The sequence below is a fragment of the Empidonax traillii genome, unplaced genomic scaffold (assembly GCF_003031625.1).
Source record: "Empidonax traillii isolate 1590-97213 ecotype Southwest subspecies unplaced genomic scaffold, ASM303162v1 scaffold195:size1760703, whole genome shotgun sequence".
Taxonomy (NCBI): domain Eukaryota; kingdom Metazoa; phylum Chordata; class Aves; order Passeriformes; family Tyrannidae; genus Empidonax; species Empidonax traillii.
The window spans coordinates 830,650-857,306 of record NW_020955388.1 but is presented as its reverse complement, the minus strand read 5'-3'; the positions used below and the strand labels follow the sequence as shown (position 1 = coordinate 857,306).

General features: G+C 38.1%; 1 protein-coding gene across 3 annotated transcripts in view; it reads left to right on the top strand.

The window, feature by feature from the left end:
* The window catches only part of OSBPL8 (oxysterol binding protein like 8), an 86,845-nt gene that overhangs the window by 24,909 nt on the left and 35,279 nt on the right, over positions 1-26,657 (top strand). The window contains exons 2-4 of one of the 3 annotated variants that reach the window (XM_027886801.1): positions 5,973-6,078; positions 11,434-11,470; positions 13,730-13,864. In XM_027886801.1, the coding sequence (XP_027742602.1) occupies positions 6,037-6,078; positions 11,434-11,470; positions 13,730-13,864 (214 nt within the window). In that variant the 5' untranslated portion in view covers positions 5,973-6,036. Of the gene's footprint in view, positions 1-5,972; positions 6,079-11,433; positions 11,471-13,726; positions 13,865-26,657 lie in introns of those variants that run through there. The other 2 variants (XM_027886800.1, XM_027886802.1) reach the window with 2 other exon arrangements.

Below are 26,657 nucleotides of genomic sequence, written 5' to 3'. Positions count from 1 at the left end.
CCAGGCAGAAAGGGACCTGGGGGTGCTGATTGACAGGAGGCTGAACATGAGCCAGCAGTGTGCCCAGGTGGCCAAGAAGGCCAATGGCATCCTGGCCTGCATCAAGAACAGTGTGGCCAGCAGGAGCAGGGAAGTGATCCTTCCCCTGTACTCAGCACTGGTGAGGCCACACCTTGAGTATTGTGTTCAACTCTGGGCCCCTCAGTTCAGGAAGGACATTGAGGTGCTGGAGCGGGTCCAGAGAAGAGCAACGAGGCTGGTGAAGGGACTTGAGCACAAGTCCTATGAGCAGAGGCTGAGGGAGCTGGGGTTGTTTAGTCTGGAGAAGAGAAAGCTTAGAGGTGACCACATCACTCTCTTCAACTACCTGAAGGGAGGTTATAGCCAGGTGGGGGTTGGGCTCTTCTCCCAGGCAACCAACAATAGGACAAGGGGACATGGGCTCAAGCTCTGCCAAGGGAGGTTTAGGTTAGATGTTAGGAAGAAATTCTTTACAGAGAGGGTAATCAGGCATTGGAATGGCCTACCCAGAGAGGTGGTAGATCCACCATCCCTGGAGGTTTTTAAGCAGAGATTGGATGTGACCCTTAGTGCCATGATATAGTAATTGGAATTGGATCAGGGGTTGGACTTGATGATCTTGGAGGTCTTTTCCAACCCAATCTATTCTATGATTCTATGATTCTGTTTGGACTAACCTGACAGTAGAAGGAACCTAGAGATTTACTCAACTCTCAAATTTCTCTTGTAGAATTGCACAATGCAACATCTTCCTAGTTCTTTCAAGTTCTTATTAGTGTAAGATGCTTAGCTTGAGAGTTGAGGAAAAGTTGTGATTTCTTTGTTTACCAGATATTTTGCTGAACTGTATTAATCTGTTGCCCCTCCTCCATGTTTTCCAGTAACTGAGCTTCAGTTCCTGCTTTCTCGGAACTAATCTGAACAAACACAGAGTACTTGTGTACTTGAGTAGTGCTGTCTTCAGAAGGCAAAAAAATATCAAATACCAAAACACCAAAAAACAGGGAAGTTGAAGTTGAAGCTTAAGAAAAAGACTCTCATCTAGGCCTGATCTGTAGCTTGTTGATGAAGTGCACTTGCTGTGTGGACTTGGTAGCTAAGAGGGATGGATGATCTGTGGCCTTAGACTACAACCAGGAGGCTGCACTTCCTCTGATCCACTGGATTCAAAGAACCTTCCTCAAAAGTAAGGTGTACTTTTATGATCATCTATGCTGTTGCTGCTCCATGCAGTNGACTCTCATCTAGGCCTGATCTGTAGCTTGTTGATGAAGTGCACTTGCTGTGTGGACTTGGTAGCTAAGAGGGATGGATGATCTGTGGCCTTAGACTACAACCAGGAGGCTGCACTTCCTCTGATCCACTGGATTCAAAGAACCTTCCTCAAAAGTAAGGTGTACTTTTATGATCATCTATGCTGTTGCTGCTCCCTCACTGCATGGAGCAAAGTGAAAGTGCCTTCAGCAGTTGTATGACAGCGTGAGTGACATTTAGATTATTTGAGAGCCTTGGTTTGATCACCCTAGTTAGATTTAGGAAGTAGATTTCCTTTAATCTCTTAAAACTGATCCTATAGTTGCTAGCTCTTAATTTCTGTGAATCTTGTTCTTTTTATTTGTTTGGTTTAGCACTTTCTCAAGAGCGTTAGTTTAAACTTCCTTACGGACCTTACAAAACTGAATACACTCATAACCACGCCTCAGAACTGCTTACCTAGGGTTCACCTGGATATCCGATGAACACAAGTCATCAACATGTCCTTGCCTCAAAGAAGGGGAATGGTGTCCTTGGATGCATTAGACGAAGCATTTCCAGCAGGTGAAGAATAGTGATCCTTCCTCTCTACTTAGCACTGTTGAGTCCACGTCTGGAGTGTTGGCTCCAGTTCGGGGCTACCCAGTACAAGAGAGACATGGACATATTGAAGAGAGTCCAATGAAGGGCTAGGAAGATGATCAAATGCCTGGATCATCTCTTTTATGAGAAAAGGTTGAAAGAGCTGGGACTGTTAAGTCTGGGGAAGAGAAGGCTCAGAGGGATCTCATCTATGTGTATAAATAGCTGAGGGGAGGGTATAAAGGTGACAGAGCCAGTGATGCCTAGTGATGGGGCAAGAGGCAGTGGGCACAAACAGAAGCACAGGAGGTTTTGTTCCAACATCAGGAAACATTTTTTGACTCTGGGGGTGATCAAGTCAAGGACCTGATTGAATTTTTATCCTTCTTGACATCAACGTAAACAACTAGTTTTCTGTTCTACTGGCATGCCATGCCTTTACTTGTTGCCATGTTGGTCTTTGAAGTCAGTGTATTACTATGCCTGTGTCATCTTAAAAAAATTGCAGTATATTCTTACCTGGTACACATCTCAGGCAATTTAAATGCTTTTGCTTATTTTAGGCTTTAAGGAAAGAAGTCAGGCATTCAGCAGAACTTAGGTCAGTTTGGATGTCAGAACCCTGGAGAACACTTCCCCTTTGGAAAGGGGATCAGCATGCAGTAGCCATTTCACCATGCACTTGGTGCTGCCCAGTGACAGATCCCAGGTGAGGATGTACCTTGCCCATGAGGTGTGATGCTGGGGGGCAAGAGGGTACTCTGTTACTACAGTTTGGTATCCTCAGCAAAAATAAGTTAAGATGGAATGCAGATGTTAGCAAGTTATGGATCATGTGGATCATGTATGTTTCTGACCCATTCAACCCTCTTCATAGTTGGAGAGAAATAGCTTCTTTTGTGGCATGATGTGTCTGGTTGGTACAACTGCTTTAAAATAAGCAATACCTTTGTAAGAGCTGGATTGTATCCATTTCTATAAAATCGGTGACTAGCTGGATGTCATCACATAGTTATTTTCAAATAATTTCAGCTTGTGTGTGTCCTCCTGAACATTTATGCTTTTAAGAATTCTGATTGTGAAGATTTGTTACCCTCAAACCAACCAAACTGCAAACACTTGGGAATGTGGAGAGAGCAGCAAAGGCATGTCATATATGTCCCCCAAAAGCTAAAAAAAAAAAACAAAACAAAAAAAACTAACCAAAAAAACAGCCAATGAAATTATACATTTGTGGTTGTATTTTCAAATCTAATGGTTGGGTTAACTGAAGTAGAAAAGAGCTTGCTCACTTGTGGAAGCACCCCACATAGTAACCTGGCTGCGTTTGCAAATAAATCCCCCTTCTCTACATTGATGAGAAAGTTGTTTCAAAGCCCTGGGGCTCAGATGGTTAGAAGCATTCTGTAATTTTCAAAATAAATCTCTTCTCCAATTTCATACTTACTTGACTCTTTGGCAATATCCTTTTGCTGAGAGAGCCTTTTTCCTTCCTTGGTATTTATTTTGGCATATTTCAGAGGCAATATTGTTCACTTTTAGCCTTCATTTTGCCAAGAAAAATAAGCGAAGCTAGCTGTCTACTCATAAGCTAAACAACATAGGGGAAGGTAGTCCTTAACCATTTTTGCACCTGCTTTACTGGTCAAACATGAGCAGACCAAATGTTCTCCTTCCCTCTCCCAGAAAACTTCACTGCAGCCTTTGGGACCCTGCTGGATTATGAGTATCTTGGGCACCTCAGGTGACTGTGAATGAATGCTAGGGATTAGACAGTAGGGTACCTGTCTGATGATACTGCTCTTGAGACTGAGATAAGGAAGGGGTGTAGTGGCTGTGGTCATGTGAACAAATGGAGGAGCAGAATACACCCAGGAGCATTGACAATAAAAATTAAGAGTTAAAAAAATATTAAATATAGAGATGGGTTAAAAGTTTTTTAGGGTAAATGTTCTTGTGTCAGGAAAGATCTGTTTATTCAGATAACTTGAGTGTGGTTGCAAGTTTGTATAACTAAAAAAAGCTGACAAACTACTTTAAATATCAGTGTGTACCTCTGTTTGCTATGCAGCTAATTTTTCATCCTGTTTAAAAGAGTTTAGCATTTCCGTAAATTGAATATGCATGCAGTCTGGTGTTGCTGAATTTCCTGCTAATAAGAGAACCTAAAATGGGCGTGTGGGGGAGAGATGATGAGGAACAGACATTGAGTTGTTACACAGTTCTGCATCCTTGCGCTGGGGTGTGGAAGGTGTGTGTCGCAGTGCCTGCTGCTCCAGGAAACAGACCTTCTGGGGCGAATTCCTCCTTCTGTGGTAATGCCATCTTTCCTTTTATTAATGCAAATTAATCACTTGTACTAATCTCTTTTCAGATGTCTGCTGTTTCTAATTTACATGAGATCATGTAACCGTACACTTCCCAGTTATGCTTTCCAGTTACGTGCCACCTCAGTTAATTACTCAGGAGTTTGAGCAGTATTCTCATCAGTTCTTTGGACTAAGTCATAGGGAACTATTAACTTTGCAATTTTGTTAGCACTCAGTCATTTTGTTCAACTTTTTTTTTAATGCTTCCTTTTGTGTTTTAGTGACATATGGGAAACTGCTATACTGTGTTAATACTGTATATTTTTCCTGAGGAAAAATTTTAATTCTAATGTGCTTTTCATAATACAAAACAAGCAGATAAGATAATAAAAAACATTAAAAGTAGTTGAATAAATGTTTATTCTTTATAGTGAGATTTGTTTTCGTAAGTGTCTATTTCTTGAGGCAGGCCTTGAAACACAAGACCTTGTGTATTCTGGTCATCTGTTTGACTTTCTCCCATCCTCCTCCTGCACCCAGGATGCTCCTCAGGTTCCCTGGTGGGGATACTTGCTCCCCCCTCACCCTTCTGTCCTTATTTAAACTGCTTCTACTAAAGCTTGCTGTAGCTTGATATCTACATTAAGCACCATATGCTAACATCCTATCTTAAAAAAACCCCACCATGTCCATGCTACCACTGCTCTTGCACAAGTGTTGGTTTAGCAATCTAGTTTGTAATTTAGCTATTTCCTGCCCCCACACCCTGCCCAAGACAAAATTAAATGGAAAAAAAGTGTCCTTGGGCTAGTTCTCTGATCAAACACTTGCTCTGGGTGGTGGTGAGAGCAGAGTAAGCATGGCTTTGCCGACAACGGAACCACAGGGTTTTCTTCCTGTGGAATACTGACTGTACTGTTTCACACAGTTCAGCGTACAGCTTTCTCATCTGTTTGTATCTTGCTGAGGGAGGCTTTGTAGAGACTAGCAGAGCAGTGACTGTAGTTGGACATCTCAGTAGGCATCCCAATCTGATTTGCTCATCTCCTGAAACCCACTAAACGAACAAGTGGTTAAAGTGTGTTTTCCCCACCAAGTTTTGCTTGATTCCAAAGCATTTTCTTGTCTCACTTGTGACTTCAAATGTGCTGTGAATACTAAGATTCATTGTAGATTTCATTCTCGTGCAAAAAAATTAAATAGGAAATGCCTAAAGAATGAGGCATCGCTTTCTGTCTGTGTGTGGTGACCCCCAGCTGAGTGCCTGCTCTGCCACAGAGGGTACTGGCTTGCACACATTATTTAATTTCTGTGTCTTGGTTCCACAAAGCAATACGTGGCTGGTTTTGGAGTTACGCTGGGAAACCCTCAAGTCTGACTGCTCTGGAATAGCTGTATTGTACCCAAGCAACTTGTGTGCACATGCCTGTGGGGTGGGAGTGTTGTGGCTGCTGGGAACTCTGGAGCAAGGGGAAGTACAGGGCAAAATGCATGGGTTTCCGTTTTTTTGTGGTGGGTTTTGGGTGTTTTTTTGGTTTGTTTTGTTTTGCATAACTTTTCCTTATTTGTAAAAGTAGATGCTTGCCTCTGTGAGTAGCTTCTGTTTTGGCCACTTTATTTGAAAGTATTTTATCCATTCCTAAAAAGTTGATTTCTCTGGGTAAATGTCCATGTTTTGCAAGCAACTGTGAAATGCAGAGTTTGCATTTAGGACTATTTACCCTCTTAAAATTTATGGGAGAGAAAGGGTAACTCTGTAACAGATTTCAGCTCTTGGAATTGAATTATTGTATTTTTCTTCTCTAGGATCTCGAGTAGCAGGATGGAAGAACTCTAACTGGTAGAGAGACAGACAACAGGCCCTTTCAGCATGGAGACAACTCCGGTTGATGGGGAACTTGATAGAAATTCAGTGAGTAACTTAAATGTGCCTTTGCGTAATGAGATGAATGTGAAGATACTTTTGCGGGGAGAGGGTAAAATGGATTGACTCTGTTCAGTTTTGGTTTGAATTGATACTTTTCTGGTGAATGTATTTGGAATATCATGTAGTATCATGTACCATTTCCTAGATTCTCATGGCAAGAAGGCTGAATGTCAAAAATCATTTGGATTTTGGATTTGATTTTTTTTGATTTTATCTCAGAGTCCCAAAGAAAAAAGGTATTCTTCTCAGTCTGGCATTTTGCTAGTTAGTGACTATGAATAACAGAAAAAATAATGTATTTCTTCATGGAATGAGGAGCAGAAAAGGCAAGAGAAGTGATAATTATACGTTATCAGAGCAATCTGAGGTTAAGAGTTGATAATCTGTACTGATTATAAAATTTCTGAGTTAGCAAAACTCTTTCTAAGCACAGTTTAAAACCAGGAAAGGCTAGTGATTACTATCACACTTCATCATCATAATATTGAAATTATATAAGAATCTGGTTTTCCACAAGCTGTGTTATGTAGAAGCACTCTAATAGCTGAAGCAGGAAGTGTTTTTCAGTTTCCAGAATTATTTTGTGTTAGAAAGCACTGCCTCCCAAAGGCAAAAACAAGATATGTTTTCTGTAACTGTGGTGAAGGTCAAGTTTAACACTTCATTAGTGACAAACTTTATTTGTGACAGTCAGCTACTACATAGAGCTAATTATTTGTTCAAGTGTTTTATTACTGTTTTTATCTTAAGTGATGAATTTGTAGACAAACTATTTTGCAGTGCATTAAGAAAATCCTTGACTTTTTCCTGTAATAAACAAATTTATTATTTTGCTGCATGGACAACACATCTATATTCTAGTTGCAACTTACTCTGACTGTCAGATGGCACTCTTTTAAGAAAAGCCTGTCAGTTCAGTTGCTGTGCTCCTGGTTTCCCAAAATAAAAAAAAAGTACCAGCTTACAAAAAACTTCAAAGTAACATAAAATGTGCTAGTTTTCTTTTTGTGACATGCATTCAGAATAGCATGATCTTAAAAAGGTATCCTGAAATGAATCCCTGTATGTCTTACCAAGTCTCCTTCAAAAGAATGGTAATTGTAAGGATAGATTGCCTTTTGTCTTATGTGCTTATGCACCTAAAGTGTAACCTCAGAATATTTTTTTTTTAAACTGGTATACTGTTATAGGCTACTCTAAGCATTTCTTACCAAAATATCCCCTCATCTGTTTTAACAGCTGTTACAATGTCAAGTTTTTTGTTTTGTATGCAAGTGTTAAAAACGTTTTTGAAAGCTTATCTGGTAGTCTAATATTCTTGATCTGGTGTACAACATAGTAAAGCAAGTAAAAATTAAATACTAAAACCCTCATATACATTTTAAGAGAGGTTGACCAAGTAATTTTTAAGACCTTGAATCAGTGCAAATCCTGACTCTTCCCAGAAGTTTAAATTTTTTGAAATAATTTTTAAAAGTTTTCTGTATTCCAGACTTTGAACTGCAAGAGGTTGGTTAGGTTTGGTTTTTTTATTTTTTTTTTATGTTCCGTTTGTCTAATTCATTAAATACATGAGGCGCAACATGTGTGATGAATACTGATCAATATTTTTTCCCACCATTTTAACTCCTTTAGGATGTTTCTAGGAGATACCTGAAAAGCTCTTTTTAGAGGTGTCAGCTTTCTAATTTGTTTTTTGTTTGTGTGTAAAAACAAAACAAAATAAAACAAACAAAAAATGGAGGAGATTAGAGAACTTAATACTGTGATCTTTTTTCAGAATCAATATAGGGAGAAACAGAAATTATTTTCTAATGATTAGGTTTATACATACTGCATATAAATCTGAACACAAAGGCTGTTGCAGCTTAGCAAACTATTTTTGTAGTCTGGCGCCATTAAAACAATGCAAAATACTAGAACCTTTGGTTTGAGTTCTTGTTTGACAACAGTTTTTGCCTGTCTTTCTACAAAATAGTAATTTAATTTAAACAGGCCTCACCAGCTCAGAACTCAGACCATTACCTGGGAAGTTTGGTAAAAAACATTCTTTTTCAAAATTAATTTTTTACTAATTCTTAGTTGCCTCTAATTTTTACCAAAACATATATTTAATAAATAAATTACCTGTGATATAACGTAGACAGTCAGTCCCTGCTATTTAAATACATCAATAGACATAGAAGTACCTTTTATCCTTGAAGTTTAGAATAGAGGTCATCTTTACTGATCAGATTTGCAGGTTAGGTTAGTAGTCCTGAACTTAAATTTAACTGGAATAATACTGAAGATTTACACATATTCAGTGACTACCTTCAGGAAAAGTCTGTCTTCAGCAGGGTGAAAACTCTAACTTGGCTTTAGAATGGGCATTTCAACTCAATAAAAAATGTAGCTGTAGGTTTTGATTGTAAAACTAGTAAGAATATTTTAAAAACTTATCTTTTGTAGTATGACACTCAGACATGTTAGTATGACATATGCTTTTTCTTTTACCCTAATATTCAACAGGAAAAGGATTTTGGTTTTTTAGGACAACTTGGCAGATATAACTTAAAAGTTTAGTAGCAGTTGTTATTAGTTTTATTTCTGAGAAATGAATGTCTAAAAATAGTGCTTTTCTGAAGCACATGAGCTGCCTTTGTATAAAACCAGAATTATGGTTGCTGTCTGATGGGATGCTTTATATTGCTGGCTTTATTCCGGATTCTTACTTAAAAATTTTACTGTGAGGAGGACTAGGTTTTGCATGTTTTGATAGCAACATTTTAAGGAAATTGTGCCTCAGTAGAAGCTAAATTAAAAATGTAGTGTTGAGAACCCGCCTTGTGAAAGGACTTGTTCTGTAATCTGTAATAATCAAAGTCATCAATTATGTAATGTGAAAATAAGGGTAGGCTGTGTCTCTGGAAATATGCATATGTTTCTCTTAATTTTGTATATTTAGAATAAGAGTTGTGGGAGGTGATGGACAGGAATGTCCTGAGAACATGCTTTTCAGAGCAAACACTGAAGTAGTAAAACTGTTATGTTTTATTCCTTTGGTGGTTTGGATCCCAAATCTGCAGAGATATGAATTGCAGATGATAGAGGTGCAGTAGGCCACCAGAAAATGAAGAGGTTTTTTTGCCCAAAATAGTCTCATTTCAGTACCTTAACATCTTGCATCAGTGTTTAGAAATACATCTTCTGCATATTTTAGGTAAATATGTAGGCCCAAACCTCCTCATGAAGAGAGGAGGTTGACCAGCAACGGAGGTAGTTTGGTGTGTAAACAGAATGTCTATTGGAGAAGATCAGGGACAGAGTTAGACAGGCTTGTGTTTCAGCCTCTGGCGTAGGAGCTGTTTGTACCAGTTCATAGGATTAACCATGCAATGCTAAAATATTTACATGAAAAGCCCCTGCACCATCGTCTTCGGTGACAGGTTGCCCTGCTCTGTGGTGTCATGTTGTATCTTGGTCAGGGCTGCTTGAGAGGCAGGCAGTGAGACCCAATCTGCTGCGGTGCTTTTTCACTCTCATTTCTTCAATATGTAAGTACTCGCCGCGAGTGAACATTCTGTCTCAGTCTCTGATACTTCTGATCCTATATGTCTGTTTCCAGATTCTGTGCTCTTGCTTTCCAATTGTGAAATAAAGCAGACCAGCGTTGAATAGCGGTGTTCCCCGTCCTTCAGTCAGTTGCTGGATCTCTATACAGTTACTGCAGGCTTCTTGCTCTCTTGTCAGTCACTATTCTCTTGAATCTAAAATCAGCATAGGGTAGTACAGTTCCAGTCCAAACATAAATTGTTTCCTAATCTGCTGTTATATTATCTGTACGTTAAAAGAAATACTTTGCCTTGAAAGCCATTCAGTTCTTGAATACTTTTCATGTACTAGTACTGAAACCTGCCTGGTAGGTTCATGGGTTCCATGAGCAGCATTTCACTCTGATGTAAATTTAGTCTCTGAGAGGAATTGAAGGTTATTTACCAAGTTTACTTATATTTTATTTCAACCTTCACTGTTTAATCAAATCTTGTTAAAGAAACTGCAGAATTATGAAAGGTTCCCTCACATTTCTGATGACGTGTGTTGCAGTTGCTGTATTCTCACTGCAATACTTTACCTTTGCACATTGCACTAAAAATTTAACACCCCTAGACAGATGTGAGGGTTAACAAAAAGAAATACATTAAAAAAAAATCTGTTTTGAGATCAGGAGTGCAAGCCAAGGCACTTACTTGCAAAGATTTTGATTTTGATTTTTCTTTTTTGTGTTTCCTGCGTTTAGTCCTGATAAGAGAGGCAAGGCTGGATCCTCTTTGAAGCAGGGCAGGAATTTCTCTTCTGTATGGAACATAAGTTATTTTCTTGGGGATATAGATGATACATCATGTTTGGATTAATTTTTAAGGAGGAAATGTTCATGCTGATCAGTATACTTGTTTTCTCCTTTTCACAGATTTCAAATCTAGAAAATCCTTTAAGACATAGGTGAAATTTACCTTACATCTGTACACGGCTGAGCACAGTGGGATCTTAACCTTGATTTTGGTCTTGGTTAGCAAGGATTTAAAAAAAGATTTCAGATATCAAAAAGGAGTACAGGCAGTTACTATGTAGTTACCCTGCACTAGTGCCTATATTTGATGCATTCACTGGAACAGAAATAATTTTTTATACATGATTCTTTGAAAGTATTTTAATGTAAAATAACCTCTTAAATTTAAAACTGCACTGCTTGTCTTGCATCCTAAGCAATTTAAAATATTATCTGTGTTTGTAGATAAGCTTAATCTGTGGCTTCTAAGTTTATGTCTGTGTGCAAAAACAGTTAGGTTTGGATCAAGCATTAGCGGGTGCTTGCATGTTTCTGATGGTGTTAAAGGATTTTTCTTTCCAAAACGCTTGTCTGAAAGTGGAATTGTTTTGGAAACAAATTTTGTGTTATTTCAGCTTTCTTCAGAGCCTCAGTCTTTTGAAGACATTCCAACTTAAAATTTCTTAAAAAAATTTTGTGTATCAAGTCGTATGAGCACTAAGTTACTGGTGGAAAAGTTCCACTCGCAATAAGCAGTTGAGGTAGTTGCTGTTTACTAATGAGAGCTTCTAATAATGGCTTTTCTGTAAGCATATTTGTCAGTTTTGTTGCTTCAACTTTTCTGAACTGCTAAGTCTTTTGAGATCTTGCCTTTGGCATTGAGGTGCATGTTGTATTTTAGTTATGAACTAACACTGTTTTCGTTGTCCTTCTTCTTTCCCGCTGCTGCTGCTGCTTTTGTGCACTTGCTTCTTCCTGGCCTGGATTTTTATGTTTGCTGTTCTTCGTTCTTCAATTGTATATGTACACAGCAACATGGTGAGAACAGAGATTCTCATGGACCATCAAGTAAGTAACTGCTCTCTCCTATAGTATGTTTGCACATATGTTCATAATAGCATATATTTTGCATAGGGGCTGCTGGGCTAAATCCTAGGTTTTCTTCTGTATCATAATTGGGAATTTGAAGTATGATGAAAATTTGCTGTTGGAAAAGTATTTTGCCTGGCATACCACTCATCTGAATTTTTCCATACTTTAATTTTTTTTTTTTTTTTTGTTAGTGGGAAAAGTTTATTCTTCACCTCTCCTAGTCATGGCTGAAAAAATATATCTTTTATATTACTTATCTGGAAGAGAAGCTATTTTTGTGTTTGAAATGAAACCTTTAAATGGTACTGTAGTATAGATAGTAAAGATATGGAAATAATGGTTCAGAAAGGCTTTTATTTTTGAACTTGTCTGTTTATAGTGCTATACGGTTCACTTAATTTCAACCGTTTTATATATTCAGAACTGAACAGGTGTGTATACTGTAATACTCCAGGATTGGATCTGGTGAGGTGAAAGGGAAAACTTCAGACATGTGGGTATAGATATGCTTGCATGCAGCCAATGACTTATTGGTGCCATTGGTTCATGGGCATGATGAAAGTATGATTGGCAGAATAATTTTGCCTGGGATTAAGAGTTTGCATGTGTGGGGAAAGAAGAGGTGCAGGTATAAACTGATTCTTCTTGATAAGAAATCTGTGCAGAAGCTATGGTCTTAGCTGATATGGCTTTCTATAGACATGAAGAAAACAATGTCGAATTGAATCATAATAAACCTTTTCCTATATCTCATGTTATTGCACTATTCTCAGGGGTATAGGCACTTTGATATGCTCCTTATAGAAACAGAAGAACTCCGAATCTGACACTTCAGATTTTTTCTTTCATAGTCTTACCTGAAATAAATTGACTGTCAATACCCTGATTTGTATTTCTACAATGCATGAATTGTACTGAAAAATTGCGTATTAGTAATCTAATGACCAGTATGATGAAAATGAACAAAGAATGTATTCTCAGCTCTAACAGTTCTGTTGGTATTGAAATGTGCCCTCTAAAGAGTCATGAGGAGGCTTTGGCATTTATTAATTAATGTTTCTTCTCTTAAATTATCCTCTGCTTGTCTTCAAGAAGATAGATGGTATGAGTTTTAACTCACTCAGTTGAAGGAAGGTATGAAGAGAGGTTGTCTTTCTCTTGGAGGGATGCTCTGAAGCCTGAGTGAAAGTCTAAAAATAAATCACCACTTTGATGCCTTTGAGTGGTTGGCAATGCCATTGTATGTTTTCTCAGACACATTGAGCATATGCACATTAAATCTGTTTTTCAAGTGACAGAAATGACATGTGAAACCTAAGGAGAATTAGAATAATAGAATGGAAGGAACCTTAAAGATCATCTAGACCCACCCCCTTGCTGTAAGGAGGAACATATTCTATTAGCTCAGGTTGCTCTGAGCCCCATCCAGCCTGACCTTGAACACTTCCAGGGATGAAGCGTCCACTACATCTCAGTGCCCCATCACCCTCACAGTAAAGAATTTTTTCCTAATATCTAATCTAAACCTGCCCTCTTTGAGTTTAAAACCATTTTCCCTTGTCTTGTCACTACAGACCATGGTAAAAAGTCTTTGTCTTTCTTTCATGTAATTAAAGATTGCAATAAGGTCTCCCCGGAGCCTTCTCTTCTCCAGGCTGATCAACCCCAACTCTCTTACTTTTCTTTATAGGATGTGTTTTCTTCCCCTGATAATTTCAGTAGATGATGCCTTCCCCAGGAACATTTAAAAAAAACCCATAAAACTCCTATTTTGGTTGTTCTCACCTAAATTCATTGGAAAGTGTAAGTGCTTTGAAGATTAGTCAGAAACTGAGTGTGGGTTTTGAGACTTACAGGTTTTGATTAGTTTGCCAAGATTTCACTGCAAAGCTATTTCCTGGTCTGATTGAATTGTGGCTATCACAAAAGTGGCAAAGAAAGAAATATTTCAGGAGTAGCCTAATGCTGTATCTGTATTCAGCAGCTGCCTTTTCGCCACCTCCTAGTTTTGTTTCCATCTTCTGCCTTATGTCTTAGACCAACCAGTCTTATTACCTTCTTTCAGCCATCTTCTCCAAAGCAAATTTCAGGCTTGAAAACCTCATTTTCTAGAATGAAATGTTTTGCAAGACAGCAGTTGAATACCAGTTTCATAAATAGCAGTGAAGTTGTTAATAGAAATCTATGCACAAGCATGTAACATCATTGACGGAGAATCATTTTGTATTTCAGCAGTGGTAACAAGCAGCGATGAATCACAGCTTGCAACTCCAGGAAAAATGAACCAGCAACAGGGGAAAGAAGCCTATTTTACTCCAACCAAAGAGTTACTCCAACCGTGTCTGAGCCCAGGAACTGCCCATAGCCATGGTAAGACAAAGCTGTTTTTTACAGAGGTTTTCAAGAATTTAAATTCTGATATTAGTTATCTGTTCCAAAAATCAGTGCAAAACCAATGCCTTTTACAATAAAGAGGTAAGAAAAAAAGCATATTGAAATGTGTGTAATTATTGTTATTAAATGCATATTAATCTGAAAGAGGAAAAAATGCATTATGCGGGGCATTTAATTTATTAAATTTATTAAAGCATGCTGGAATTTGTGGGATGGGAGAGCAGTCCACATGATGGTAAATCATATTTGTATGTAACCAATGGTAACATCCTTTTCTCAGTACTTAAGTTGTGCCTTTACTGAAAACTTCAGGCTTTTAAAATTAATATTCTCTCCCCTTTTACTCTTGGCAGCCATGCTAGTCATATATGCTTCCTTTACTTCTTTCCATGAGTAGTGTTCCTGAAACGGCTTTCTATTTTTTACTTTTTTTTGATATGAACCTCCCTAACTCCCATAGCTTGCTTTGTCAAAGTAGTATTAGTGTATTAGAGTAATAAAGGCAGTGTCTCAGGTAACTAAATCATTTTCCTGTTTTCCTATTCAGTACTATTTAGATAAGAAAAAACCTTTTAAATAAAAAGTAGTTTGTTACCATGCTGAAAGTGGTTATCTTTTAGCGTATTTTAAGAGTTATTATGGTAGTATTTTCAGTATTACATGTAGCTAGCTCTGATGTATTTTCTAATAGCTGCTGTTATCTCACTGGAACAGCTCTTGATGTCCTCTGGCTTGTGTTATGCTTAATCTGGAAATATTTTCTGTGTAATATACAGAATATATCTTGTTTGTAACTTTTATTATTTTTAAAGAGTTTTTTTGTTATTCTCTCTACTTGCTGTGTTGTATCCCTAATTAGACAAATGTTGTAGTTGTATGTGTATTTGAATATTCTATTAAATTCTTCCTTTTAGTGTTGCTATTTCCACTAATCTATAAAGTCAAACTGTTGTGGTTTTTTCAGGGCTTTCACTCATAGGAATATCATTTAAAAGGGCTTTAAATGCCCTAAGACTTGGTGGTGCTACATCAAAATCTTCTCAGAGATTGTTTTCTCTCCTGACTTTTTTTTTCCCCTCTGATTATTTCAGGGCTTATATAAGTATTGATGTTAAATGTATTTGTGCCTTTTTTAGCATCAGTCATCGCTGCCTTAGTCTTCCAGGAGTACTACTAGAAATAAAGCTGTAGTTTCATGAAACAAGAAATTTGGCTTGCATTCAATTTGAGTAGTGAAAAGGCAGGATGTGGACTAGGCTTCAGCAACCCATAGTTAGTAACTTGTAGCCTACCTGTAACTCAGGAGGTGTGCCTTTGGTTTTTATGGAGGTGGATGACCCATATTTAAAAATTGGCTGAATATTCTATAGTAGTTATTGCTATGGCAAAATTACAGTACTAGAGAAAATGTGAGCTTATTACATATGGGGAAAAGAGATGCTGTGGAAGCCTGAAAAATATGAAGTAAAACAGAGTTTAAAGTGATGAAGTATTTGAGGTTAACTGTTGTAATTGAAATCCAGTTAACGAAGGTATTTACAATAAGCCTGTATGATGAGATAGGAGATGTTTAAATACAGAATTTAAAGGCGTTCACTGTGAAGTAAACGGAAAATACTTGAATTCCTCCTTAGGAGATAGGTAATGTAAATATTCAAAATCATGCCGGGATTAGGATAAAGAGAATCAAAACGGAAAAATGTATGGTACAGTCTACAAAGAACTGATTACATGTATATAAAGGAGAGCTGGGACATGGGTACTTAGCTTCTGGTGCTGGACAGTTGGACGTTGTTGAATGCTATTTGGCTGCTGTTACCCTGGGTTGTGCTTCCTGCTGCAAGAATAAAAGTGCCGGTGTGTGTTGCAAGGCCAGTTTTGTATAGAGCTTGTAGCTCAAAACCAAGTGAGTTGGAATGAAACAAAACCTGTCAAGAGGCAATCTCTGCAGCATCCAGCACTAACTTTGGTGTTAGCAGAGAAACATCACCGTGCATGCTGATTCTTTGGCTGGCCAGCAGCTGTCCAGGGAGAGTCATGCTCAGTGACCATCTCATGGAAAATCTACTTGAATAAGCCTCATTTGTGTCTTCTGCTTGTATTTTAAGTAAGATCCTTATGACAAATATTAAAAATATACTTAAAACTAGATGAGTTTTAATATGAGGGAGTGGAGGTCAACATTTAATTTCAATTTGGGCCATTGACTTTCTATTTGGAACAAGAAGAACCATGTAATTTGCCAATGTAAAGTTGTAAGTGGTATATATTTTATCATTTTAGGTGCTCCCGTGTATAAATACTGTGTGACCACAGTTCTGGATTTCAGAAAGCTTCTATTTTCCTGTACTTATTTCCTTAGCTTAAGACATGTGTTCCTCTTTCCTCACTCCTGTCACCTTGTGAGATGAAACTTAGTATGTTGTCTGAGCGAGAGATGAGGAATTTTCTTTTAGGAGTCCAGTGCAGATTTTTTTTACAAAGGTAGAGTACAGTTTGATCTGGCAGCATTGTCTAGTGACTGTTCAGCAAAAGTCTATTTACACTATTACTCTTCTGTATAATCTTTGTCCTTCGTTCCGAGGCTGAAGTAGCTTACCTTTGAGGCTACTGACTGGCATGTGTAGGTGTGGAGGTCAGACTCGCTTCCATAGAAAGGTTTAGCAAGTTTTTTTGATGGAAATATATTAAAAAAACTCTTATGGTAGGGATTTTTCTTGTGCGATCTTAACGTGTTTATGTAGAAAGTTCAGAATTTTAGTAGTGGAACACTAACTCAGCCGTATAAAGCACTGAGCCCGAGATGGACTTTTAATTCTTGTGGATTAATTTATTTCTGCCTTGCCCATCAAGTAGTTAACTAGAGTGTCAGAATAACCTAGTCCTGATTATAATGCTGCAATTAATGTCTTGAACATATTAAATGATCATAGTATGTTTTTTGGTAAATATTTTATTTAGAATTGTCAGACTTGGACCTAAATAATTCAATAACCTTTCAATGGAAACTTTAATGAGCTTGAAAAGTTAGCTGTATCTGTAAAGCTTTGCTTATGTTTGTGGGGTGGTGTGTTTTTAGGCCCTAGTGAGCAGCATAGCCTTGCCAACTCAGTAAAGACCATCTTTTTTTAACTGTAGCACATGTAGATGTTAGTGCTACTAAACCATCTTCCAGTTCTAGTAGCTGACACACAGACTGTATAATGCCAATTTAGCTCATTTTCTGTGTTTGCATTCTGTGGTTGAAAATGTCGTAAACTATTAATGGACAAACAACTAAATTTTTATCAAGCTTGGTTTTAGAATTTTTCCTTTTTTAACCTGCTGTGTGACCAAAAGGAATAATTGAAAAAATTATTTTATTGCAGTTAAAAAATTAACATGAAAAATATCAAGTACAAGACTACATTTTCAAAAGTTGTAAAGCAGAACTGTGCTTGCTGATATAATCAACAAGTGAAATTATCCCTGGTGAACTGGATACTTGTAAATATTTTTAATTCAGACATACTGATTTATTGCTTTGATAAAATGGTTTAATATAGAAATAGCAATTACTTAAAATTTATGTAAAAAATAAGAAATCTCCTCAAATATGGTTTTTAATATTTTTAACTAATGTGTTCCTGAAACATATTGCAAACTTTTTATGAAGACAGCATAGATGCTTAAATAGCAAGAAGCTCTATTGGTAATAAAGAGAAAAATCTAGTTAAGATAGTAGTATTGCAGGGATGCTTGAAAATGTCAGACTTTTCTATATTTTTCCTGTCTTGTGTCTTATTCAAAATACTGAGATGCGGATGGGGTGAAAATGTGTGTCGTATCTGGGTAAAGCATTATGAAGAATGTAAATCTTTCAGCTAAATTAACAACCTCTTGCTATTGGGCTTGGGTTTTGGTGGTTTGGGGGTTGATTTTTTTTTTTAATAACTTTTCTAATCAAGTCGTCAAATAAGGGTAAGCAGTGTGTGTGTAAGGAAGTGTGTGCCCAGAAGGAGCATGACTTGAGCTGAGAAACAGCCCTCTTTTCCAGTAGAGGAGTAGTAGTTGTTAATTCAATTTGCAATATGATAAAAACATATTCTGTGTTCCGTGAGTGAAAAATGAAGTTGCTTAGGTGTAGGGAGGTGGGTTGACAGCGGAAACAGAATTAGAGGTCAGCCAGTGGTGATGATCACCATGAATTGGAAGAAGGAGGTAAAGCTGATTTTTGGGGAAGAGTGAGGGCATGCATGGCTCTGCTGATCTTGTACTTTAAACAGCTCCAGAGTAAACATTTGAAGGATGTGCTAGTCCTATGATTTTAATCCACAGGATACTGCATTTTGGGAGAAAATACAAATTTAACTATTTTTGTATGTGAGAGAAGGCAGAAAGTGAAGAATAGGTGTTTTCAAGCAGTAGGTCTTAAAGAACACTTACTGACTGTTGAAGGGATGAGAGAGATACCGTAATGACCAGGAAAATACAAAACTCAGATGTTACTGACTGTCTGCCCGAGGCAGCAAACAAGTTAAAGCTGTTTTGTTGTTGACCTGTGCAACTTGCAGTTTTTAAAAAACATGTTTGTTTTGGTTGTTTGGCTCAGTTGATAGCAGCAGCACATTTTGTTTCACTGGGCAGTAAGAAATGTCTGGAGCTTCTGACCCATCATGCCTGTTCTTGGGTCCCTGGTGGTCAGTGTGCAAGAAGACCTTGAGGTGTAGCACACACCTCTCTCAACCACTTAATCAGCTGTGAGTGGAAAACAGGTTGCTGTGGACCAGTGGAGGGAAAGATACAGCCCCATGTCAGTGAACTTGGAACCCTTTTCAAAGTATTAGCAACTCTACCTGAGATGGGCACTTGGCTTTGGTGATCTGGGCACATTTCTTCCAAGAGGTCATATGAACCTGTTCTTTCATGTGGATGCATGAGACCAGCACCACAGCAGAAAGGAACTGCCTTGGGGCTAGAGAGAGAAATCCTGCTGTCTATAGTTCTAGCAGATGGATGCATCAAGCACAGGGGAGGCTGTAACTCCACTGGGAGTTGATCACTGCTTAAATGCCAGTTCCTGCCCTTCTCCCCCCTCCCCCCCCCCAAAAAAAAAGCGCTTTCAGTGTTTTAATGATTCTTTTTGATTTAATTTTGTTTTAATTTGTTTTGCCTTGTCTTTTGATGATGAGGAAGTATCTTGTAATCAACAGTGTATAGGAGCCATGTGCATTGGTTGTTCTTTAGGTAGTTCTGGATTAATACCTGTTGTACTGCTGCAGGGACCTGACCCAGTGACATGGGTGGTCACTTTTAAAGTTTTGACAGTGAGTAACTCACAAAAGGGAAGCCCCAGTTCCACAGAATTGTGTAACTTACTTCAGATAGCTTTAGTGATGCTTGTCTCAAATGCGATGTGGGTGGGGTTCTGGTCACAGCAATCAAGGAAGGAGCTTGAGCCCTAAATAATCTGATTTTAGTCTGTGTTATCAGACTGAATTTCTTGTAAAATGTTTAAAGTTCTGCTGCGTGAGGTTAGTCTCCTGAATATATTATCTTGACCTCCTGCTTTCTTATGCAGGAGTCTGGCACATTCCTCTCTGCAAGTCATTATGTGTTTATTAAAACTTGCAATTTCTGCTCTGCTACTCCACCCAGTGTTTGTGGCTCGGGTAAATTGCATGTACTCCCTTCTGTGTGGGTTTTAGCTTTATGAAAGTGTGCTATTGAGTTTCAAAGGCACAGCAAGGCTGATTGCTGTGAAATGTCTCAAGCAATTTCTGGTTCTTCATGACAATCTCTGGCCTACTTGAACCTGAGCTGTGACCTTGAGAATTTCATAAGGGCTGAGATGACAAACGTTGAGACCTGAGCAGGGAGCAGGGCTGTTTACTCTCTGTGGGAGGAGCTGAGCAGATTGTTAGCCAGTGAGAAGGTGCAGCCTATTAGAGTTGCCAACAGTACATGGGGATCCTTAATGTTCATTGAAAACACTCTCAGGCTTGCTTCTGGAATTACTCTTCAGCTAAACTGCACTGGACTTGGAAATACCAGAGAACAGAAGAATATTTGGTGAAAGAAACTTACTGTCTCAACTTGTAGCCTCATGGTTTAGGTATCTTTTTTCTGAATCAAATATCAGTGCTGAAGGCAAGTGTATCTTTAATACCCTTTTTGTTAAATAGAAGAAAACCATTTTCAGTCAAGTCCATGTACAAAAATCAGGTGTTGGATAAAACTTTTATAGGTATGACAGTCTAGCTGTTTTTCCTTTTTTCTGTGTGCTACAATGTGTGTGTTTATGCTGCATGTAGAGAATTATTTATGATCTTTTCTTGGACTGGGAAGAGAATTCTACTGGAAAAGGTAGCATTATCAAAATGTCAGGGCAAATTACCATCAGAATTGAAATGCAAGTCTAAAAGGTTTCTGCCTTCTTCTATTATACTGACAGTTTCCCTTCCTCCTTCTTTTCCCTTTACCTTTCACATAGTTTGTTTTTAAGAAGATTTTGGCTTTTCCTTATGTACCTGCCTCGAAGGGGAAAAGGATTTTTTTTAAATTTGTATCACTAGATATAGTCTTAGTTGTATTAACTGCATCAGTATCAGTTTGTATAATGTGATTGTTATTTTAAACTTCTAAAGTCTATGTAAAAAGGATTGTTATATTTAAAATTTTTGAGTTGGATAGTCCAATTAGATTTGATTTGAGTTCAGTTTCCATGCTTGGAGCTCATACCTGTACCTATGTTTTTCTCAGCTGTTTGAAAGCTAAAACCAGGCTTTGTCAAAACTGTTCATGAGCTGTTGGAATTGCATGTGTCTTCCATTTGACTTTGTTTTGTATACTGAGATTTACATTTTGCTCCAGGCAATATCCTGCAAGAATGTCTTAAGCACAGGATTATGATTTGTTTGTCAGCCAGCATTTACTACTGAAGAAGCCCTGATTGAATAGCTGATTTGAGAAATGCATTCTGCCCTTTAGAAAAATTTATACAACAGATAGTTTTTCTCCTCTGAAGAGATGTTCAGCAGATTGACTGAGATGGTTTCTTCCCCTCGTGCTCCCCAACCCCCCAGCCTGAGATACATGAACTAAATATTTCAGTCATCCAGGCTTTTTTGTCTTCCTGCTGATTTAGGTGTTATATAAACCAGAGAAAAACTAGGGCACTTTTTCTCCCTTTCAGTGTTATACTTAGTCTAGTGCCTACTTCCATGAGGTAAACTTTTGTTATGAGAAAACTCATATTTTCATGTACAGATACACTGGCACACACCTGATGCATTTAGTCTCGCGTGCAGGTGCTTTCTTGTTTATGCAGGCTTTTCAGTTGTGTCTGGCTTCTGCAGTTGGACTTGGCTGTAATTGTGAGTATTCTGAAACTGTGTAAACTTCTCAGCTGTATATATTAACACATTTTATAAGTATATTAATTTATTAAGACACTAGGAACTGATATCAAAAAGGATAGAAGGCTTCCTGGGACATTAGTCTAAGATCACTGAAGTCTGATTTCATCAGTACATTGATCTGTTGTATCTAAATTTATTTTCAGGGATGCAAGAAGCAGAAGAAGGATTTAATGGGTTTTTTTGTCTAATATGTGATGGCTAATGAAGTGCATCTTTCCAAAACAGAACATGCAAATAAAAGTACTTTCAACTACTGAAAAGTACCTCTTTTTCCTTTCAGGAATCCCATTTATTGCAAGGAAATAAAAGGATTTCTAAGAGCTTTGAGCACTGAGTGTGTGGAGAGCAGAAACCCCTCTAATATTGCAGGCTGATGCTCAAGAGTTAAAATAAAATTGAGCTTAGAATTACACCATATAGAAGAATCCTGATGTACAGATTACTTTTGCTTTAACAACCTTTCAGTTGTGTCAGGTATCTCTGCAGCAACACATACTGCTTAAAGTAGTTGAAGCGAATGAGCATGTGTATACAGGTATTCGCAGGCATAATAAATCACAAGGTGTTAAAAAGTTGAAGAACTAGTGAATTTTTACGTGGTTTGACTATAAATAACTGTTTTACTGCTGCAGATTTAAGTGAAACTTGAAGATGACCGGGGAGGGGAGGGAGAGGAGGATGGAAGAAGCTTAAATTTGATTTTTGCTTTTCTCCCTCTTTTGTGGTGGTGAGACAGTCATATCTTGGCAAGAGGCACAGAGCCTGCCTCTTCTGCCTTGCTGTTTAGTTAAGGGGAGGGTTCTTAGAATACCTGGGTAACAGTTTCTTTGATTGGAGAAAGATTCACAGGGAGGAAATGTAGCATTATCCATATTGAAATGTTAATTTTATCTACCCACAGATTTCAGTTTCAATTCTAATTGGAAAAGAGGTCATAGGAAGGAGAAGGAGGTATTTGAATCTGTTCCTGTTTACAGTTTGGCTACGTGAGCAGTGTCAAGGGAACTGAGAGGGCATGGAGAGACATAAGGGGAAGGCCTTCAGGATTATATTGTTTTCTCAGACCACTGGAAGTCTATTCACTTTTTCGTGATGTGGACATAAGGTGGCAGAAAAGACTAAGTTGTGGAAGAACCAGGTAAGCTGGTTCTTCCAGCCTTACAGAGTCATGGTCAGTAGGGCTCCAGAACTGGCCCAGCAGAGGCACATGCAGACCAAGTGGTGTGCGGGTGGCTGATGTTGTAGCCTCCCCTCCCGTTAGTCTGTGTGACCTAACTATTCCAGTACAAGACATGGAAACGTCCTGATACCAGTGTCAGCAGAGCTTTCCAGGCAGGGTCATAGCCCTGACTCTGAAAGAGGAGATAATAGCCGCATTAACTGGGCAAGATAGGTCTGTAATGAGAGGATACAGTTCCTTCTGGGTGTAAGGAGAGTTCTACTGCAGCTTTCTCTTGATTTTTATTAGGAAAAAAAAAAAGAAAATGCACATTCTGAATAGATTTGGATCAAGGTAGTTGCTCTGTTTGGTAGTTAAGAAGATAGATCTGGAGAAGTGATGTGGAGCTGTGTTTATTAAAAAAGAAAAAAAAAAAGAGAAAAAAAATTGTGTTCTCCCTCCTTGCCTTTCTTCCTGATTGCCCTAGTATTCCACTCCTTTAGTTTTTCAGCTGCTTTTCCAAAATTGTGTTCTCCCTCCTTGCCTTTCTTCCTGATTGCCCCAGCATTCCACTCCTTTAGTTTTTCAGCTGCTTTTCCTGTTCCTTCCGGGATATTTGGACAAGGACCGCTTCAGCTGAGAGGAGTGTGAGACACAGTAATGGATAAATGAAGACAGACCTGAACACATGACATGCTCATCCAGTTTTTCCCACTCCCTGTGCTCAAGTGAATAGTGGTTTTCATATTGCATATAATGACTTCTATTGATGGCTAATTGATGCCTCATATTTGTTTTTTTTCTGGTACATCTTTTTTCCTTGTCATGTACTGGGACATGAGTCTGTTACAAGACCTGAAGAAACTCTAGTAATTCGTAGGATCCTGGAAGCTACTATGTTTCATAATTAGAAGAATTATTATCAGTGTTTCTGCATGTGTCCTAGTGTATGTATCTCTAGGTACTAATACACATACACTTTGCACAATTAAAACCTTTCATAGAGGTTATAAAATACTTCAGTAGTATCCTTGAGCCAGTGTGAACTGAAATTACTGAACCACAAATATTAAGGACACTTTTTTGCATAAACAGATGGAGTAAACAGTATTATTTGAGAATTAATTGCATTCATGCTACCACTGATTTAATTTGTGGGCTGTGTTTCACCTTGTAAGAAAAGGAGATACCTACTTTCTCCTGAGGGAGAAGGCAAGTTCTTATTTGCAAGCCAATTCTTAGTGTCTTATTTTTTTGCTGTCCAGCAAACAGAGAAGGTTTCAAAACCTATTTTGTCAGAAATAAGGTGTGCTGGAGAAAATAGGATCAGCAGAGAAACACCAAATGGGAAGGAAATTCCACATGTACAAGAGGGTTTCTATGCAAGGTAGTCATCAGGGCAGAGAAGTAGCTGAACTAACACACAGTGGAGAAGGAGGTTAGGGAGAGCTTCTTTCAATTTACTTTGGTAGCTGCCAGCAAGAAGAGTTTGGATCAGGAGACTTCTAGTCTTGAAGCACAATTTACTGGAATATTTTTTATGTTTCAAATTTAAGTTGGTCCATTTAAGTGTTTTATTTGTTGCATAAAATATTTGGAGCATTAATAATGAAAAGCCTTTTTTTGTGGAGATTATTTATTACTTTTCCAGGTGTCAGGCTGGTTTGTATATATATAAATATGGGAGAGTTTTAGAGAAGAAAAAGCAATCACCTCACCTTTTAAATAAGAAATGAAGATGTTTAGGCTATGGCAATCAGTTGATAAAAACTAGTTAGGTGAGTGCCTGAACAGAAAAGTTCAACGTCTGCATAATATAAACCATTGACTCCCTTTTCAGATTTCTGTAGTGTACCACAGTATCAAATGGGGAAGCCACATAGCTCGTGAGTTGTGCTTTCTGCAGTAGAAATTCAGGATTTGAAAGACTAAAAGGAACTTAATTTAAGGAATCCTTAAAAGCTAAATAAACACAGTTTTTGTGTGCTTAGAAAAGAGTGGGACCAAAACTGAGATGATAAAAATGAGATGTGGTGTATTTCTGGAAAAGAAGAGCTGAAGCAAAGCCATTCCACTTTAAGCATTGTAATGGCTTTGATGAGAGGAGTGTAGTGTTGCTTGGCTTGCTGCTGATTTGGCAGCCTCTGTCTCTTCACTGCATTTTTCATGTGTGCCCTTCGTTTGTTTCTTTTTCCCCCCCCCTTTTGTATCTTACTCATCAGAATGTGAGGTAAAAAGCTGTTACTGCAACACTCTTATTCCAAGCAGCTAATGCTAACCAGCTTTCCCAGAGAACTTAATCCTTACACAAACATCTTAACTCATGAAGGAAGAGGGTACAGTGCGACGTAGGTTTTCTTCATGTGCTGGGATTTCATCTGTATTTTCTCCAAGAGCTGATGGCCGAAAGCTTGTCCGGAATGCTTCATTTGGAGGATATAACGAGCTCTCTCCCGCTTTACCAGGTTTGTTTTGGTCTTGCATTTCTTAAAATGTACAGAATAGGATATAATTTCCATTTCCAGTTTTTAAGCTTAAATGAGAGTATTGTACTGAGGTGGTGGTAGAAATCAGAAAGAGTATTGCTTCTATGCATTTAGGTAACAGCTCTTCATAGTGGCAAGATTTGCAGATGGGCAGATGAGTAAGTTAGCTTTTACACTGCTGAAAATCTTGCTTTAAAATGCACTGGTGTACGCATGGAGACTGACTGGAATGTTTGTTTTGGTTGTTTGGAGTTTAATGACTGATATTCTGTAATAGGGTTTATAAATGCCTTCCTCCCTTGTGCTTTCCACTACCCCCCTGCCCCCTCCCCCAATGGATTTGCTTTAAAATAATAAGGTACAGCAGAAAGTCTTCATTTAGTTCAAACTGCAGGAGAATCTGCATGCTTGTCATCAGTGGTTTGACATAAAATAACAAGGTAGAAAATGAGGGCTGAAAACATAGCCTTGCTAAACTCTGTAGTGCAAGATTTTTAAGATTTATAACCCCTGAAAGGACTTGAATCTCCTTTTGCTTGGATTTGTTGTTTCCTGAAAATCAGTAGTGGAATATTGAAATAAATTTGTAGAGTTTCATTGTCCATAGTGTGTGCCTCTGATATAGGTACCTGAATTTCAGCAGTTTATTTCAGGAAGCTTCAGTGCTTGAAAATGTGTTACAAGGTCACCTCTTGCTGAAAGGGGACATTGTAGAATTTGTGCATTCTTACCAGAATTACTCTGTATGTGTGATTTATCTTGTGCATGCGCACACATGCACTTCTTGCATAGTCCTATGGGTGGAAGGGGGGGGGGGGCACGACTAAAATAGCTTTCACTTTGTATTGCACATGTTCTGCAGTAGGGCTCACTGAATTTTTAAGCCCTGGTTCTGAAGACACGGAGAAGAGTTGGGTGCAGCACGTAGGGGAGGTTGCAAACAGCGATTAGGGGGCTCTCTATATGAGTGGCCAGTCCTGACTTGCAGAATCATTGGAGCAGTGTGTTCGGCCCCAGGTGGGTGGGAGAAGTTGTTTGAGACATGACATCTTATTAAACTTCCTGTTTTACCCTATAACATTTCCTTTCACTCTGCTTCAGGAAATGATTAGCCTTGTGCCAAGCATCTAACACTTTTATTGAAGCTGCTCAGGAAATAAAGATCTCAAAGCCTGAAAGTGCAGGGCTGGCAACTAGGCAGATCCTTCCTACCTTTAAAATAAGTGTGTGTAATCTGGTAATTACTGAAGCAAAAAAGGTTTAGCTTCGTATTTGCTTCCTTCATATAGAATTCTGCAGTTGAAGCTGATTGCTGCCCATAAGTGGACAATGAATGACTTCTTAACTGTTTTCCATTTGTTCTGCATTTTTAAATGAAAAAATTCAATTGTAAGCATTTAACTAAAAATGTTTTTTCTTTTGGAATTTTTCATGTATCTGTGAAGAATTTAAAACATTCTTAATATGATGGAAGGTGTAGTCTTTTAGACTTGTTTAAAAAAAGAGTAGTTGTTGCCTGTCTAAAAGATGATCATGTGTAGTTAGTGTTGACTGTCTTTGGTTATTGTTTATTTTATGTGGTATTTACAAAAGAAAAGACAACTGTGAGAAAATAAAAAGGACTTTGCTTACTTTTCTGATTATTTCCGTTTCATAATCAATGGAGGAATCTGAATTAGTTAATAGGAGTCTGTATTCTTAAAACTGGTTGTCAGTAAGCTTTT